The 19,407-nt window shown below is 40.9% G+C and overlaps 1 protein-coding gene across 5 annotated transcripts in view; it reads left to right on the top strand.

Annotated features, from left to right (window-relative positions):
* Positions 1–19,407, top strand: part of AFF1 (AF4/FMR2 family member 1) — a 207,482-nt gene that overhangs the window by 86,478 nt on the left and 101,597 nt on the right. For all 5 annotated transcript variants that reach the window (XM_019552822.1, XM_019552823.1, XM_019552825.1 and 2 more), the window contains 2 exons: positions 12,639–12,759; positions 13,304–14,212. In XM_019552822.1, coding sequence (XP_019408367.1) covers positions 12,639–12,759; positions 13,304–14,212 — 1,030 coding nt within the window. The remainder of the gene's footprint in view (positions 1–12,638; positions 12,760–13,303; positions 14,213–19,407) is intronic.

The raw sequence follows: 19,407 nt of genomic DNA, 5'->3' as shown, positions 1-19,407 counted from the left end.
GGGTAGTTTAGGTCCCCCATGACAACCACGTCCCTAGACCATATGGCCCTTGAGAGCTGCCTCAAGAATTCCAAGTCTAGCTCTTCCTCCTGAAGTGGGGGTCTGTAGCATACCCTCACCACCAAGTCCCTTTCCCCCCCAACCTCCATGTATCCTAACCCACAATACCTCAACTTTCTCCTCCTCTGATCCCATTTTGATTAGGGCAGATATATAACATAGAGAGCAGCCCCCCCGCCCTTCCTCCCTACTCTTGTCCCTTCTGTACGACCTATAGCTGTAATTGTGTACTGCCCAGTCATGGGTAGGGAAACAGATTTGGCCGAAACAAAACAGGACAGTGATCTGAAACACTAAAATGAATCGCTGTCTTCCAAAATGGCCGAGTCCCAAACCAAATTGAAACACAGCAGTTTTGCACAGCCCTATAACCCCCTGTGTGCCCTGTGTTTTATTTCTCATTCTAGCCTAAGGAGTTTCATATTTGAAAAAAATATTTCTCCTTCATTAGTTTTTGCTCTTTGAGAGTCAGAAAAATTTTGCAGCCATATTGGATGTCACGCGAACATTGATTTAATCTAGAAATATCTGTCAGGGCTTTTTCATGCACTATTGCTATAAGGCCAGGCTTTGGGGCTTGGTCCTTCATTGGCTTTTTCCTAGGTACTGCTGTCATACAAGTAATAGAGATGGTTTGAAAATGAAAAAAATAATGCAATAACTTTTGCATGATGTTTATCTTTTTAAATCAAAACAGTACAATTCGGGAAAATATCTACCAACTCTTATTGATGACAATGCAGAAAGTGGCTTGCTAAAAGATACAAATTGTTGCATTTCTGCAGCCTGTATTGATTTTGCTGCTGTTCCAAATAAAACATTCTGTATTACAGTGCCCAAGGGTTTGAAACAGAAGTGACATCTGGCAGGCCCATACTTGATTGTGTGACTCAAAACAAGAAGACTGGGTGAGTGGGGAGGGAAGGTTTTGTGGAATCAGCTCAGTACCCTGCTTTTTTTGCAATCACTCCATAATGCAGACAGCTTAGTTAATGCAGTATGAGAGTCATACCATGCCTGTATGATACACTGTTAAGTGGTAGCTTCCTTTGACGCAAGTAACCATGCTTTTTTTTTCCTTTTAAACCAGGCTGGTGGATTGAAAAAATAGATTTAAAAAAACCCTTTCTATTTAGTCTTTGGATCTCATCCTGTCTCTGTAGAAATCAATGAGATTCTTTTTTTTTGGGTGTCAGGATTTCTGTAGGAGCAGAATTGGAGCTGTGTGAGACTAATGAGGCTATTACATTGCATCCTGTGTACTTTGTTTTGTCCCTCTTTTTGAAGCCTGTCTTGACTTCACATTAAAGGAGGCTGGGGTGGGGAAACGTGTTGATCTTAAGAAATGTTGGTCATCAGCTTCTCTTGTGGGGGGGAAAAAGTCTGCTTTAATGAGAAAATAGCTGTAATAAGCTTGCGATTTCCTGCAGTTGTACTAAAAGGAAATGTTCGTAATCTTTTGGAGGAAGAGGTTCTATATGTTCTTAAGGGAAACTAGCTACATGTTTGTATTTTTTCTTTTAACCTTTCTTCACCCCTTTCTCTGCTACTGGAATAATTTTTTTGGTAAACTGCAGCCAATTTTGTTACAACTGAAGGTGGGACAGAGTTTATTTCTTGTATTTTGTACATATTCAGAATACCTGGGAAAGGAGGAGGGACAGAATTTTTCTTCATCTTGTCTTTCTATTAAAATGGCCCAGATGCTGCTATGATATCAGCTGTTACTCTTGCGGGTTGAGAAGTCACTTATGAATCTGTGAAGAATTTTCTGAGATTTGTATTACATATGCCCCCCACACACCCCCAATATACAAAACTAAGAATTTATTTTTAAGTTATTTTGCAATCCCCTCTACATACACTGCGCAAACACAAATCATGGCAAAAATATTTTTTGTAATAAAATGAAAATGATATATAATATAATCTTATAAATCCAGCATGCTCAGAACCAAGCACCTGCTGGAAATTTGCAAATTCCAGTTTTTTGAAACTGGGGAGGGGCGGGGGTAGCAACAGCTGGTCCCAGAGCAGCAGCCGTATGCAGAGAAGCAGCATAGGGTGGTGGATGGCAGTGGCAGCCGCTGCATGCAAGTTTCCCCCCCACTGCTCTGGGACCAGCTTGCCGCTACTCCCCAATGCAGTGTATTTTTAAAAAGTGTGGGATTTTCAAGAATTCTGGATTATAGAAATCCAGAGTTATGAGGTTTTTGACTTTCGGTGTTTGACTTTTTTAGCGTATGATTTGGGGATTTTCTGGTTCTAAGATTGTAACCACCCTCCCAGAAGGAATATTTCTGGGGGGCAAGAGGAAGGACTTCCAGTGGCAAAGGTCAGGGGTTGGGGGGGGGGACGGACTTCCAGTCCCGAGATGACAATGAGAGGGCGGGGCTACTGTCAAGGGACAGGGCTACCCATGCAGCCCTTGACAGCTCATCTCAACTAGTTAAGGAGCCTTCTACCCAAAATAATTGTCCGCCCCTGGCTTAGTGGGTTGGTAGGTTTGTTTTTTTTTCCTTGTTGATTTGGAGCTCAGTTAGCCCAATGTTTTTAGTGTGTTGTTGGAAATAAATAAGTTTACTTAAAATATTAAGTGGGAATCAGAGCTCCCTGAACACAGCAAGTTAGTTTGCTATATATGAAGCATTTGGATTTGGAAGCATGTGTCTTGTTATTTCAGTATGGTGGCATAAAGCTTCTCAGATTTTTTCTACTTTTCTTTCTCTATTGGAAAATGCTGACTTTTTTATTTTTGTCAAAATTTAAAACTTACATAGGGCTGTTGATTTTTATTGTTGTTGTTTTGTTTGTTTGGTTGGTTTTTTGATAAGCTTCCATTTGAATTAATACAGGCTTCCTGCAAGTTTTCCCTGCTGGCTCCCCAGTACCACCCTTGACAGGTTACTGGAAATGTGTCTGAAGTGCTGTGAAAATTGGGCACTTTTTAAAATGTGTTTTTAAAGTTGGATACCTGAAATCACTAGTAAATTAAAAGTTTGGCCTAAATGCTTGTCTACCCCCCATACTCAAACCAAAAATGACTGTTTTAATTCACATCTTTAGTTACTTTGGTGTAAAGCTATGTGGATGCTCTTATTTTGAGAGTGTTTTGTAGTGAAACACCTTCACAATACGGTGTTCTTAATGTGTAGTAAGAATCTAAGCACAGGCTTGCATCCAGATCAGTAAAGGTTCAAATAAATACAAGTTCCAGTGTTTAGGTCTAGTTGATGTATGGACAGGTCCTAGTGCTAGGTTTTACCCCCCCCCCTTCCCTGTTAAAAGCACATCTTTTTTACTACTTTACTATTCATTCCACCCAGGAAAAGCACAGACCAACTGCAGATGCTTCCTCAGCCGAATGAAGGGTATTTATACCCAAAAGCTTGCAAAGAAGCATTTTACAACTGTTTGAGTTGGTCTAATAAAAGATACCAGATTTTGCCAAAGAACTTTGTCTGCCTATGTCCTTAGACCAGGGGTGGGCAAAATGTGGCCCACGGGCCGGATGCCGGCCTGCCAGGCCATTCTGTCCGGCCCATGGAGCCCCTAAAAAGTTTAGAAAATACATATTTATCTGCCTTTGGCTGCCTGTCATGGAGCCCTCGATGGCTTCCCAAAACTCAGTAAGCAGCCCTCCACCCAAAATAATTGCCCGCCCCTGCCTTAGACCAACAGGGCTACAACTTATACTCATCTCTTTTTTTGCATTTCTGTATGAGGAAAATACCCCTAAGATAACCATGAATGAGGATTGGTGGACAGATTTTAAAAAGTGAGCAAAGGGATAAATCAGGCTCATTAAAAGGAAAAACTGAGTGAAATGACCTTCCTTGTGATAAATGAGTAGTCAGCTGTGCCTAGTAAACAGTCTGGGCCACTAGTTACCATGGCAGCATTAAGTGGCATTTAGTAATAATGCATGACTAACCTCATTTAGCACTGCCTGGTAGGCTGGTACTGTGAGAATACTCCATCAGCCAGACTATTCCAGAGCAGGCATGTTTTTGTTCTTTTAAAGCTGCAGGAATTGGTGTCACTGCAAAAACAAAGTTTGGCATTCCTTTTTTCCCCTGCCCCCCTCCCCCTTTTTTCTTTTCACTCTTTTTACTTTATGGATTGGAGGGAGTTGAGGGTCAAGGAAGGTTCAAGGGGCGGGGGAAAGGTTATTAGCCATGTTACAGCTGCTGTTTTTGCAACAAGCAGAATTTAAGATGCTGTTTTCCATGCATCTATCTGCATGAGTATACAGATGGGAAGCAACAGGCACTCTTGCAATAAGCAGTGTGAAGGGAGGTATAGATTAGATGCACTTTCTTCATTTAAATAATTCTGAACTTTTGAGGAAAGCTGCTTTGAATTTGGATTTCTGTCTGCCATCACAGGAATGACACAAACAACACTCTTGCCACCCACTTGAGCATGATACTGTATCTTAATAGAAAGCACATTGCATGCCCAGTTTAGTTAATTTATTATTCTTTATGCTTTATTTGTAAATGTTTATTTTTAGGCATATTGTTTTCCATTTTAAAGCGAAATAAAAATGTCAGAGCACTGACCAGTCAATACTGACTGGGTTGGACTCTGGGAATGTAAATAAAAATAAGCTATTAAAATCTTTCCTTCCCCCCAGTTTCAAAATGACATTCTTATGATCTTTCAGCAATCTTTCTTTGTAACTTTTTTTCTTGGCTGTGGTGAGGTTTGTGAGGAGGTTATTTGTTTTTAAATGTTTGTGACATTGTTAAAAGGAATGTAATCAAGTTTAAATCATGTAATTTATAAAATGACTTTTGTCACTATTTCATTGTATTTGAGATGCTTTCGGAGCGTGCGTTCAGTGTCCAGGTATCATCAGCACATTGACTTTTTGAACTGCTGTATGGTGTCTTCTGTTGGGAGTCTCCTACATTTTGCAGGAAGTTCACCTGGATTATACCCAAGGTTTATACCAAATGCAGTATTGCCCATGTTAAGACCTTGTCCAAAGCGCACTGAAGTAGAAAAGAATCATTCCAGCCATTTCAGACTCTCTGTCACAAAGAACTGAATTAATGTTTTGATATAAATACACATAATGTAGCAGAAGGCTAAATGCTCCATTGTTTTATATAATTTTGTTTCATTTTTTTTGGTTCAAAATCTGCAGTAGTTTCTCCAACAGAATTATGATTGCTGATCTTTCAGAGAAGAAAAGAACCTGTGTTTTTCTGGGAGTCCATTTCTGCATACCAACTTCTCAGTTTAAAATCCCCAATTTCTAATATTGTATTATTTCTATCACAGCAGAGTTGAGTAGGAAGAGATAGATCCATGATGCTTTTTATGTTAATTAAAATCCATCATTATTTTAAATGCTTAGAGGTTACGTATTTTTCAGTGTTATCTTATTATTGAAGCTGTTGTGTGTTACGTATGTCCTCTTTTGTAGCAAAATGTTAATTTGAACAACCCACTGGTGCTCTATCTAATTGACTCTTGCCACATAAAAGACTAACACGATGCCCAAGATTGCCCTTAGAACAGTCCACTTACATCCGTTAGACATCCGTGCAGTCATTGAATATTGTCCCACCACGTTTCCCATTGCAGGAAAACCCAAGCCATTTGTCACATGGGAATCATTCTGGAGATGTTAACTGGAAACCCAAACCATTGCAGACATGCTAAAGAAAATTCATTGATCACCTGTTCTTAATAACATAGCCTAGTCTGTCTGTCTTGGTTAAGAGAGAAATTTAAGGTCCTTCTTGCAGTGTTTGCCTATATAGATATCCTTATGGGTGCATTTGTACCTCAGGTGCTCAAATGGAGACTAGTGCCCATTTAATCAGAGCCCAGGCTATTTCCACAGCATCTCTTTACAGTATATCCATAACTGATACCTTCAAAGCAGCAACCTGGAGCTTGATGTACATCTTTACCAAGCACTATTCCATTTCAAAAGTGTCCTGGGCAAATTCTGCAATTAGTAGGTCCTTCAGTTGCTTTTTTTCTAAATGACTCTGAGACCTCTTTCAGTGGAAATACAATCCCCTCTTTATCCCTTCTGTGATGCACAAGAGGGGCAGAACCATGACATACCCTGTGGGTACTGCTAAGGCAAAAAATCTCTGCTTGAGCACATGGAAAAAGGGCACTGCCTGTCCTGTACAATGAGGGTGCACATATGAACATCTTCATTCTACTCGCTGGTAAGTAACTTTTTTTAACCTCTAAAGCTTGGCAAGTGGGATGGTAGAAGAACCATGAAAAACTGTTTCTTTTTTGTATCGCTGCTTATGTTTTTTGACTTCTGTAATTGTATGTAGAGATGGTTAGCCCTGGTTTTCAATAAATTACAAATTACTGCAGAAAGTGAGAGAGAAGGCTCTGATTATTTCATGCCAATTTAATACAAACCACATCACTTAAATTGTGCACCTTGTGCACTATTAGACACATCTTCCTCCATTAAAATATAGATTACCAAGTGATTGTCTTTATAATTGCTGACATGTTCTAGTCAATACACTGAGGATCCCAGAAACATTAACTAGAATTATTACATAGCACTTCCCTCCCATGACAGTTCATGTCTATTCTGTTGTGTTGATGAAAGGCAACATCTATTTGTTTTAAACTTTAATTTATTGATACCAATTATTAAAAAATCAAATAAAGCTCAGCAAACCTTTCAAATGCACACACATTAAACGCCATTTAAAATGGAGCGAGTTTATATCTCTCCCTGAATAATCAAACATAACACCTAATTATCAAATGTTTTTGAAAAACTCAGAGATTATCTGAAGAGGTTATAAATGTTGGGGATAGGTATATGCAAGAAAAGGATGTATTCTTTTGGGTTTGATAATTTTGATGACATTCTGTAAGTGGTTTGAAATTTGCCTTGTATTTTTGTTCTACTTTATCCTCTCTGAAACAAACAAATCTATTATCTTTAATATAAAACAAGATCTAACAGATTTTTTTTTAAACACAGAGTTACTGTTTTAACATAGAGTTGTGCCAGTCTAGTGGCTTGGCTGAGGAGAGACTTAAGTCTGGAGTAGGAAAGATATCACAATCTCTCATGTGCATTAGCAAACTTTCTGGGGATGAGGAAAGCTTGTGTAACATCTCTATGTGCTATGCTCTGACTAATGGGAACCTCTAACTGCTTTCCTCAGGGGAGCGGGTGACATACCTAGTGCATCCGTAATTGTAAATTTTGAAGACAAAAATCAGTTGGTTGTATTTAGTAAAATATTAATGTGCTGGTGTTTAGCATGCATATGAAGGTATAAGAATTTTCTGGGTGTTCAGGAGAATGTCCCAGGGATTAACCTTGCATGCAGATTATAACAAAAGAGAGAATTTGGCTTTTTTGAAGCCTCATCCTTCCTTATCTAAGCCTGAGAGCTGCTGATTTTTACTCCATATTTATTTCCCCACCTGCCCAATGAATGGTGAAAAATCTGATCTAAGAACCAATGGGGAGTTCTGAGTGGGAGAGAAGGATGGTACTGATGGGAATAGCGAGGAAAATACATTGAGAATCTGGTACTGGAGTGAGATGAGAAGAGTCTCCTAAGGTAACTATTAAGCTTTACCTCATTCTTCTTTTCATGATAAAACATAGGTAAACAACACTTTAGGACAGGGTTATCCAAATTTTATGCAACTGGGGGCACCCAGTCCTCAGACAGTACCAGCAGGGAGCACACACCATGCAAGCCATACTAGGGTGAGAGCCACAGGGCGCCCAGGCCACATGCCATGTGCATGCCCCCTTACTATACCATGCACCTGCCCTGGTACTCTTCTCCCTTCCCCATGCTGTTGTACTGGGCAACTATGTAGCTCTGGCCTTACTCTCTGCTTCCTGTACCATACCAGGCTGCACCACCCTGCACCCTGGGGCAGGGAGAAGAAGCCTGGAAATTCTACCTGCTGTTGCACCCAGAGCAGAGGGGGGACAAGTGACTGAACAGTTCAGGCACTGCAGCTCAACCCCTTGGAGGCCGCGTGCAACTTGTAGGCTGCCAGTTGGACAGCCCTGACTTCAGGATGTGACTGCAGCTTATACATCTGTGTGTTCTAAAGTTGTTTTTGGTTTTGTTTTTAAAATTTAATTTCAAGGGCCAAATTAGTTCTGAATTCTGTTGGACAAAGCCCAATACTTAAGTTCCAAATGTTGACAAGAGTAGAGCTTAGTTGTTCAAGCCTGTGTGTGTATAGCTTTACCACCAGGAAACTATCCTCCCTCTCAGACCTAGTCTTGGGTCTTAGTTTTGGGCTTCAGAGGCTCTCTAAATCCATGGAAGGCTTCCTGCATTCAAGTGCCAAGCCTGGAGGCTTTGGGATGTGGATGTCCCCTAGTCTTACTTGTGAGCCGGGTGGGGGGGAAGATGGGTGAGTGCAGCTCATCTGAGTAAAGTATATACCAATTGCACTCAGTCCCCACTCTTTTTTAGGTCATGGTGAGCCATGACACTTGCATAATTTTGAGTTCCTCTTCACTTCTACAGCTGAACTGTGTCCTTTTTTCTCTTTTCTAAAGATTCCTGTTTCTTCAGTAGCCTTAAATGTTTGGCAAACATCACCAAGTTGAGACCCCAGTTCACCCATAATCCCTCTGTGACCCCTTCTCTTAGCCCATTGCATATGATTAGTGTGGCCTCACACTCCATGAGGTGGAGCCAGACCAGGTTGCCGTGCACCTTATCTGCATATCGATTTTTGGAGGATCCCAGGACTCATGACAAGAACATCCTGTTCCAATCATGAGTGTGGATCTGTTTGTGGTGAGAGAGGGGGATTTGGAGTACATGCAGATACTGATTAGTGCTGAGATGTGGGGTCACCATGGCTTGAAACGCTGTTGACTCTGCTGGGGCTCAGACCAGTGAACTATACAGCAAATCATAAGCCTTTCTGCTTTGGGTTAATATCAAGCATAGTTTGTATCACTTCTCAGCCTCTTGAAGGTTCCTCCTTGCCTCGCAAGGGAAACACTGTGATCATGGAGGCGGTTTTCTTAGTCATACCAAGGAAGACTGCTTTCATGGCCTGGGGATAGTACCTGCCAAGGTGATTTATAGTAAATCCCCCCACTTAGCTGCTGGATTGCTTTAAACCCACTTTATGGAAATGGAAGACTTTTCTTTAGCTTACCTTGGGGCCTTATGGCTAAGGGCAAGCAAAACTTGGGGGCATCTGAACCCCAAGCCTCTGGGCTTGGGCTTGGGCCTGGGCCTGCAAGTAGGATGCCTGCCAGAAGTTATGGGAACATCTGAAGTCTAGGATGGGGGTGGAGGATTTTTGCTGGTAGTAGAGCCACTTATGGTTCTGGACACTTGGATTTGGAATTAGTCTTGACTAATTTGGCCTGGGATGCATAATTTTTGTTTTAAAAAGTTTGTACTATATATAAGTAAGTACATAAGTAAGTTGCTTAAAAGTGTTTGTGGAATACCCTTGCTAAAACTTGTAGCAGTTTCAAAAAACAAACAAGCATCAATTTTGGTTGAACTAAGTCATTGGGTACCCATAATAATTTGCCTTTATGCAACTGACTACCAGAATGTTAATTTCAAAGTGAGTGTGTTCAGGGAGAGAAGGGTCTGACAGTAAGGAGTGGGGGAAGCCACCTGATGGTTGTTTCCCCCCCTCCCCATCCCCATCTATTTTCCTTGCTGTAGCAGTGGGAGGAGGACAAATTCAAGGTAGATGTTCAGTAATTAGATTCTATACCTGGAAAACTTATAACAAATTTATAATTTTCCATATAGAGTCTAATTACTGGTGAGTCATTTTGTAGTCAGGCCTGCCTTATATTTGAATAAATACAGTAAATTACTGGCTGAAAATCACTTATGCCTGTTTCATTTCTTAAAATAGGGGCATGGGGGGAGAAAATGAGGAATGACAGGTTCTCAAATTGTCGAACTCATACCTATGTGCCTGGGTCACAGGAAAAGTTTTTCAGCTTCCCGTTCTATATAGCCACGTTATAGGGCTTGTTACCGGAATCTCAGTGGTCAGTGAAGAACTAGAGGAGTTAATTTTTGTCGGAGCGTGTCCCTACCCCCTTCCTACCTTAGAAGTATAAGCATGATCCTCTTTATTTTTTATTGATTTTTTTTTTTTAAATGCAACGCAAAAATTAAAAATACATACTATACATGTCGACCTAAACTATGTACATATGTGTCCCAAACAGTATGTAATAAAGGGGAAAAGAAGGAAAAAAATAAACAGGAGGAAGGAAGATGGAGGGGTAGAAAAAGAAAAGAGACGGTATAAGGAGTAATAATTTAGTTACTGAAATTTCTAAAACCTCTTTCCAAATTGCACCAAACATTTCAAAGCAGTTAAGCTTGCTAAACATGACTCTTTTTGTAGATGCCAGCTATTCCAAAGAGGATGGAGCTTACAGTGGAGTTTACAGTGATGGCTGATGACAGAACAAGGAGTAACAGTCTCAAGTTACAGCAAGGGAAGTTTAGGTTAGATATTAGGAATAATTTGCTTGCTAGGAGGCTAGTAAAACACTGGAACAGGTTACCCAGAGAGGTGGTGTAACCTCCATCCTTGGAGGCTTTTAAGACCTGGCTAGACAAAGCTTTGGCTGGGATGATCTAGTTGGGGATGGTCCTGCTTTGAGCAGGGGATTGGACTAGATGACCTCCTGAGGTCCCTTCCAGCCCTAATTTCCTGTGATTCTATGGCATCTCATTGTACCTGATTTTAATCTTTCCAGATGTTCCACTTTTCTTACGTAGTAATATAATTTTCCATGTCACTTTATAAGGTCCATTCTAAGCCAGCAATCTGGGAAGGATTTGGTTTATGTTCTTTAGGAATATATCCAGGAGCACACACATTTGCCAAAGTTATCAGTTCAAAACTATGTTAACTATTCTCATAATTTCTTTCCAAAAAGAACTGATAATGGGACACGACTAAAACATGGCCAGTTACATCTCCAACCAGCAATATATTAATTTTTTTTTACTTTACTGGGAGCCCAGTACAGAGAAAAGGTACTTTTTGTCATAGAAGATGAAGTCTAAGACCAATGCTTGAATACTGTGAATTCCTGATTTCTGCCCCCCCCCCCGAGATTCTGTCATCTGAATACCTAGGTCTTCATTCCACTTCAGTCTTAAATAGTCTGTATCAGGTCTATCATTTAACATTATATACTCAGAGTGATGATGGCACACATAGATGGAAGCTGATTTCAAGCCAAAAAATAATAATCTGAAATATTCACTTGACCTAAAGCGTCAGGTCTAACCTGATTTTCTAATACTTGATACAACTGCATAGATTGCCTTTCAGCTGTTTTCAAAAGATCAAATTCATCACAATTCAGAAAAGGATTTAATATGATTTCCTACTAGAAGCTGGACTGCATGTAAAATACCCCTATCCGTCTGCTTTCTCCACATCAGTTTGTGGGAACTTCACATAATCCTTTCAAAAAGACATCATCAAAAATAGAACCCTTACAGCGTAACAAAGGATGAAACTTCAGTAAGTTTGCCAACAACCTTAGAAAAAATGTGTACGGTTTTGAGAGTTAAACTGTGATAAGTAAAGCTCTTGATGGTGGATAATGAAAGGGGAAACATAAGTGCCTGTTTAGTTTCCACCCATACAGGAGAGTTATCAGTTATAGCCATCATCCAGCACACAGCCAGATTTACAAAGAAAGCATTGTGGTATAGTTAAAGGTTTGAAAGATGAAATCCACCCATTTTATATTGGAAGTTGCATCTTTTTTTTAATTCAAGTAGAGCCCTTTTATCCTCTCTCCATAGAAACCTGTTGTCCTCTTCAACCAATTTAAATATATTTCAAATTTGGCACATGTAATATATGTTGGGAACTTGTGCTTTGCTACATTTGGAATAAGTTGAGTATTAACTGTGATGGAAACTTTTTCAAATCGGCATTTGGTTGACAATCAGCACATTAGTTTTCTTTAATGACAGAAATATGTATTTGCTGCAATCATGTGCATAGAAATTTGCCATCAGAAACACTGTATTTCAAATGTCACAGCAATAGCTGGATTGTTGGGGGAGCCATTGTTTCAAAGGGTATGACGTCAAAAGCCAAATGCTCTTGTGTCTTTGCGTTCATCCAGTAAAATGTATCGTGGAATAAAGCAGGCTTGGGAAATTATTGAATCCTTCACAAAATGAACTGTTATGACTATCATTATAAGACACGTCTCTGCCTTTCTTCTGGAAATGCATTAAACTTTAATGCCAGGTATGAGAGCAATAGGGAAAACATTTACTGCTGCTTTACTTGCATTTCCCTGTAAACATTGTTTACTCTTTTGTGTATGGTGTCAGGAAATTCATTAGCAACGTCTCCACACTGAGGCATGCTGGCTGCCTTATGCAACTGATCTATCATGTTGATTGTCCAATGAAGTTTCTGATTTTAAACTTTACTGACTTGATGGATATATAATGTCATTTGAGAGAACCATTTCTGTACTATGTGAATCCTTAGGTTGAGCATACAAAATAAAATGCTAACTAATCTTGTTGTTCTCTTTTCCAAAGCTTGTACAACGAGGATAGAAATTTACTTCGTATCAGGGAGAGAGAGAGACGGAATCAGGAGGCTCTTCAGGAAAGAGACACCTTCCCCGAAAATATTCCCCTCTTTGCAGAACCATACAAGGTAATAGTAATGTAGCACATGGCTGAGAGGAGGTGAGGTGGTGGGGAGTTGTTACCTCTGTGTACAGTGTAATATGGTAGAGTACAATGTGATACGTGTACAGCAGGACCGCATTTGCACTGCAGCTCCCAAAATATGCATTTAAGACTCTGGTTTCATTTCGAAGGTTATTAAAGTATTGAACTTGGAGATTGCTGCCTGTCTTATTGGGCACATCTGCCTTTTTTCCAGAAAGTGGGTGAACATTTATGACCCACTTGGCCTGCCCATCCATCAGTAGCCTGCAGCTTGAAATCATGCTACTGCTAAGGCCCACCTGAAACCTTTACTCATGTTGGTTAGCACTCATGTGAAAGCAGTCCCTTTCACAATAGTGAGATACATACATGAGTGAGTAAGGGTTGCCTAAATCTACCATAAAATGGTGTTAAGATGGTGGTTTATTGAAAATTAAGACTTTTTCTCTTCCCCTTGAACCTGGATTTGATTTTTTTTTTTTTTTTTTGGGCACTTGCATTTTCTCTTGTCATCACTTCTGTTTCAGACAAATAAGGAAGATGAATTGTCCAGTCGAATTCAGAGCATGCTGGGCAATTATGAAGAGGTGAAGGAGCTCATTAACAACAGATCCCATCAGAATCTCATAGGGATACCCGAAAGTGTTGTTTCTTTGATCCCCCAAGGAAAGCCTGATCGCCCATCCTTTCTTGAAAAGACCAGCAATACATTACCACCTTCATTCCAGCATCGCACCCGCCACCAACCTATGGGACCCCTGCTCTGGGCTCCTTCTCCAGCTAGCAATCCCATCCACTACCGAAAGACACAGTTAAGAACAGAGCCAGCCTCCAGTTTGCACACTAAGAGCCACAGCTTATCCAGCAGTCGGAGCCAAGGTCAAGAATACAGTCGCAGTGGACAGGAATGTCACAATGGCACTCGCCACAAGAAAAATGAAAGGCGTGTTGATGAAGGTACCACTAATGAACTGCAAGCCTCCCTTTTGGAACTTTCTCCCTTGCTGTCCTCTTTGTCTTCTCCGGTGGCACCCCTGTCACCTCTACATTCCAGCCAGCATGAAAATTCCAGGTCACAGAATAGCAAAAAAAGTCATGGGCAGCCCTGCAGTCAAATGCAATCTACTCAGGATCTAATGGTAGAATCACATGATAGTGAAAATTGGGATGGTTCAGCCATTAACTTGGCTGGTGCCACCCAACCATCCTCTCAGACATTTCCCCCTTCCTTGCCATCAAAAACTAGTGTAATGCAACAGAAACCTACTGCATACGTCAGACCAATGGATGGCCAAGATCAGGCACCATATGAGTCACCAGAGCTCAAGGCACTTCCAGAGGAGTACCATGGAGAGCCCTACGAGAAAATATCAGATCTAAAAGCAAATGCCAAGGCCAAGCTATCCAAATTGAAAATCCCGTCTGAACCCACTGAGGTTAGTGAAATTTACTCTTCTCCTGCTGCCAATAGAGTAACTTAAGCTGAAGGGCAGAATGTTGAGGGAAAGTGGTTGAAGGGCCCATTGGCGTGCACTTTTTATTATCTTGTGGGAGACCTCGAATCTGGTTGTTGCTGTCTCGGGAGGTGACTGTTGGTTGCTAGAGAGAAGATGGTGTACATTGGTTTGTCAGTGCTTTGGAGCAGATTTTGGGGAAGGTAAATATATTCCTGCTTCAGTTGCAAATGCTCCCTTTCTCCCCTAGCCAGTTTTTGTTAAGTAAAAGATTTTATTAGGCTCCAGATAAACTTGCCTTTAAAAATGTCTCTCGTCGTTCATGGTGCCCTCTTACTCTGTTTAATCAGCAATTATTTTCCAGGATATGACTGAACCACATAAACTACAGCCGCATTTAGGGTTGGGTAAAAAGCCCACAAAGTTAAGGCTCGTGAAGTCCCCTGCTTTACTAAGTTCTTCTGTGCCCCAGGCCACAGAGCTCATGAGGAGGTATTTTGCATCTTCCCATGTCCAAAGTAAGAATGCACAGAAGCTGACTACCAGAAAACTGAAGAAAGCATGTTGAACCTATGTAGGCAGTCTGTAATAGTGTTCATGAAATGCTGAGTAGAAGTAAATGGCCAGCTCTTATCTCCTTTCTTTTTGAAAGAGAATTGGAAACTGAGTGAATAGAAAGGTTTCTCTAAAAGTTCCAAAAGCCAGTGTCACAGCAGGGCTGCATTTTGGGATTATATAAGCTATTGGAGCACATGTTTTAGATCAGGGATGTCAGACACCCTGCAAGGCCAGGAGTTGTGGCAGCAGGGCAAAAACCAGCTGTGAAGGGGCCAGTCAGTGATCGATGTGGCAGTATGACAGGCAACCGCTTGCAATGGTGGTAAGGCAAGAAGTCATAGAATCATAGAAAATGAGGGCTGGAAGGAAGGTCATCTAGTCTAGCCCCTTGCTTGAAGCAGGAACATCTCCAACCAGATCATTCCTGCCGATGCTTTGTCTAGCCATATTTTAAAAACCTCCAAGAATGGGGAGTCCACAGACTTTCTAGGTAACCTGTTTCAGTGCTTTACTACCCTCCTGGTGAGTTTTTCCTAATATCTAACCTAAACTTCCCTTGCTGCGACTTGAGACCATTGTTCCTTCTTCTGTCATCTGCCACCACCTGAGAACACCTTTGGAACCACCTTCAGGTAGTTGAAAGCTGCTATTAAATCCCTCCTCAGTCTTTTCTTCTCCAGACTAAATAAGACCATTTCCCTCAGTGTCTCCTCATAGATCATATACTTTAGCCCCATAACCATTGCTGCTGTCCCATTGCTAATGACAGCCCATGACTAAGGCAGGTCTGGATTTGTTGCATGCCCTCCCCCTCAAAGTCCTTGTCACACCAGGACCCCCAAGGACAAGATGTAATGGCTTTACAGACCATATGTTTGACACCTCTTAAACTGTTAGGAAGCTTGTCGTTCTGTGATATTTGCAAAGAAAGGTAGTGTTTCTTTTTGCATCAGAAGGTGTAAAGCAGGGGCAGAATAAAACTTGATTTTATTTTCCTTTCAAAATGCTGTCTTGTGAAATAGAGGTCTAACTCCTGGGGGTGTTTGTATTGGCTGTCAAGAAAGTTGTTTTTTTTCCCTACTTAATCTCTGTGTTAAATTTCATGCGTGTGCTGCAGATGAAGTTGTAATTAAAGCAAGCCTCTAAACAAGAAGAAATCTGGTTGTATTAGTGTCCTGTACAACATATATATTTTAAATGATGCCTTTATAAAATTCTCTTTCCATAGCAGTTGTGCTCTGTTGGGAAGCACTACAGATATATTCCATGAGATGACACAAGATAAGTCAGATCTAGTGCTTTCGTGGGTGTTTGCTGTAATGAACCCTCAGGTTTATGGATGCCTGCATACCTCCGGAGAACTGGGCTTTTACTTTGAATGACATGTTTCTATTGTTTTTTAAAAAAAGATGGATGTGGCTAGGCTTTCATGGAAAGGCCTATTGTAAGACATTTTGGTCTCAACCCATTTCTTGTGGAGAACTGTAAGAAATTGGCATGTGCTGAGCAATGGTGAGCTCATTTGAATATGAGGATTTCTTTGATTTGAAGAATATTCTTTGTTGTGCATCTCATGAGCAGATAGGCAAAGTCATCTGGGTATCATTTTTTCCCCTAGTCGGATGGCTTTACATTAGCGAACCTGTGCCCTATTTCCAAGCCAGCTTCTTCCCAAACCAGTTTTGGAGATGAAGCCGTTGTTTGCACTCCCTATTGCTGTAATTTTTGGAAGGGCTTCTTTTTCCTGTGGTTCTCAGAAACTGGGGCTTCTTTGTTCTCCTTCAGCTCTACTGTACTGTTTCACTATTGTTCTGTTCTTCTTTTCTCCTCATCTTCCTTCACTTTTCCTTACGTAGCCTGTTTTTGTCTCCTTTTTTCCTTTATTGTCTGGACTCTAACTTCTGAGAGGGCAGGCCAGCTGGGATTTAATATTATATATTTAATGAAAATCTGCCTCCTTGTGGGCTTCAGCTGGAAACCTGGAAAGGATGTGGAGAGGTTCCTAAGGCTACCCCATATGTGCAATGAGAGAGTACTCCCAACAGGGTATAGCAGCATTATATTTACTAGTGCCATTCTGCCATTGGAGTCATTTAGCACTGGGGAGATGCAGTGAAAAGGGACTTGAACGAGTCCAGGAGGTGAGTCTATAAGAGTCAAAGTCTCATCTATAGTTGCATTTCTGGACATGTAATAACCTGATGTGCAAGATCTTTGCTTTTGAATGCCTATGTGCATCAAATAGCGTAGTTGTCTTGTACTTGAAATGTTTTGGATGCATATCTTTAGAGAAAATAACTGTTCAGTTTAGTTGAGAAGACCCTATTATTTCAGCCTACTTATTTCTACATCATTTTACAGTGTTTTTGGCTTTGAAAAGAAGTAAAGTCGTTTCACTCACTAGGGCTGGAAACTGAGCAATAGGAAGATAAAGTGTCATTATATACCTTAAAAGTTCTCTGGATAAATTGTTGAAGCTCTTGTGCATGTTATTTTTAACAAAGCTGTTCATCTGAAATGTGGTAGTGAGTAGCTGGAAGCTATTTTGCAGTGGGTAATATGCAATTTTACCCAAGGAGAGCAGTCAAGCTCGCCCTTTTTGGGAAAGGGCCAGTCTATTTCCTTGTTTTTAGTGAAACACAGGAAGGGAGACATCAAATGAAACCACAGTATCCGAGTCCCTGCCTCTGCTCTTTGACCCAGTGCTGAAGGAGTGATTTGATGTGACCTGCTGGAATTTGACTGCCTTCTCCCTGCCTGTTTGTGGCATGTTTTTGTATTTTTTTTATACTGTTCAGCCCCAGTTACACCTGATAGTTACAAACCATATTCAGTTTTTCCCAGGGGTCTCCCTTGATATTATTTAGGGGATATTTTTTCTACCAAATGGCTCTTGTCTAATTGAATTTCCAAGGCCTGTGTGTCACCTGTAGCTGTGAATTCATTGTTGACAGCTTTTGCTGATGGCAACACTGACAAGTTAAGCCTTCCAGTTTGAATAGACAAGCAGCTTCACTGTAGAGTGAATAAATCCACAGTGGATAACTGTTCAGGGACTCATTTTGTATTCAGATATACAACCTGCACAACTCTTCTCCTTTCTCCCCCAATAATTCTCCCACTTCAAGATTCCTCCTATCTATTTTAAATAGATATTTCCATGTTGTACTTGGGGACAGCTTTGGAAACAGGGCAAACACGCAAATATTCACCACAAATATATTCACCATGTATGTACAAATGCATTCACCACATACAAGTTTTTTAGTTTATTGACCTCTTTTTTTTGTTTAGCATTTTAGTTTAAAGAAGCTTGTTCTTCCTCATAGCTCATCTTCCCATCCTCTTTCATTCCTGCAGGGAAATCTCAGTGCCTAGCTTGACCCATAATAGTTTCCCAAGTAGCACGCCGTATGATGTCTTAAATGAAATTGACTTTCTGACAGGCCAAAGCAGGAGTGAAACTAGATTGTGAGAGAGAATATAAATCTTGTACAACTGTAAAGGCCAAAGTGACTGGCAAGACCATATAGCTTTTTCTTTTCACTGCTTGACAGAGGGTTCTGTGTGTGTTGTAATGGGATCTTATCAGGGGTCTCGTATTGTGCCATACTTCCAAAAAATTGTTGGAACTCTTGTGCATGTTATTTTTAACAAAGCTGTTCACCTGAAATGTGGTAGTGAGTATCTGGAAGCTATTTTACAGTGGGTAATATGCAATTTTACCCAAGGAGAGCAGTCAAGATCACCCTTTTTGGGAAAGGGCCAGTCTATTTCCTTGTTTTTAGTGAAACACAGGAAGGGAGACATCAAATGAAACCACAGTATCTGAGTCCCTGCCTCCACTCTTTGACCCAGTGATGTTGTGCCCAGTGCCCATTGTTGTTTATTACTCACCCCCCATAACCCTGTTCCAACCCCAGGCACAAAGTGAACAAAATGGCTTCTGATTTTCCTGTACAATTTTAATTCAGATATTCAACAAATATCCCAGTTCACTAGTTGCATTCACCTCAGCCAAATTTCTAGCTGGTACTTAATTGAGACTTACTTGTTTCCTTCTAGTAGCAGAGTCAAAATGCATAGGAAAAATGTTGTGGTTTTTTTAAAAAAAAAACAACAAATAATAATCCTCAAGTAAGATGCTCAAAAGTAAGTACTGAAAAAATGCTAATGCTGCCTTATAGCTTGTGGCGTGATTAGCTTCGCTGCCTGGCACATTGTATAGACATTAGGGCTGCGCGAAGCTTCAATCCCTGATTCGATTCGGCAGAGATTCAGCCCAGTTCAGCGGCGGAATCTCTGAATCAAATCAGGAGACCCTTTAATCTCCCCAAATCAATTTGGACAGATTTGATGATTTGGACATAGACACGGCTTTAAATGTTTTTCTGCATACCAGGTGGCTCACGAATGCTGAGATGCTGGAGCAGATGGAGAGTCCCAAGGGAGTGTGGGAGGCTCCCCAGCATGCTCAGTGGTGGACCCGGAAGCGGACCAGAAGCACTTCCAGGTCTGGTGCAGAGCATGGGGGGACCCCCACTCCCACCCCCTCAGCTCGGCAACTCGTGCCTCCTGGGTCTGGAGGGGCACCCAGGGTCCGATTGTCAAGCCGGAGG

This window comes from Crocodylus porosus, unplaced genomic scaffold (genome assembly GCF_001723895.1).
Source record: "Crocodylus porosus isolate Cpor-Errol unplaced genomic scaffold, CroPor_comp1, whole genome shotgun sequence".
NCBI classification, from domain to species: domain Eukaryota; kingdom Metazoa; phylum Chordata; order Crocodylia; family Crocodylidae; genus Crocodylus; species Crocodylus porosus.
The sequence above is the reverse complement of the archived record's forward strand: the minus strand, read 5'-3'. Positions and strand labels throughout refer to the sequence as shown.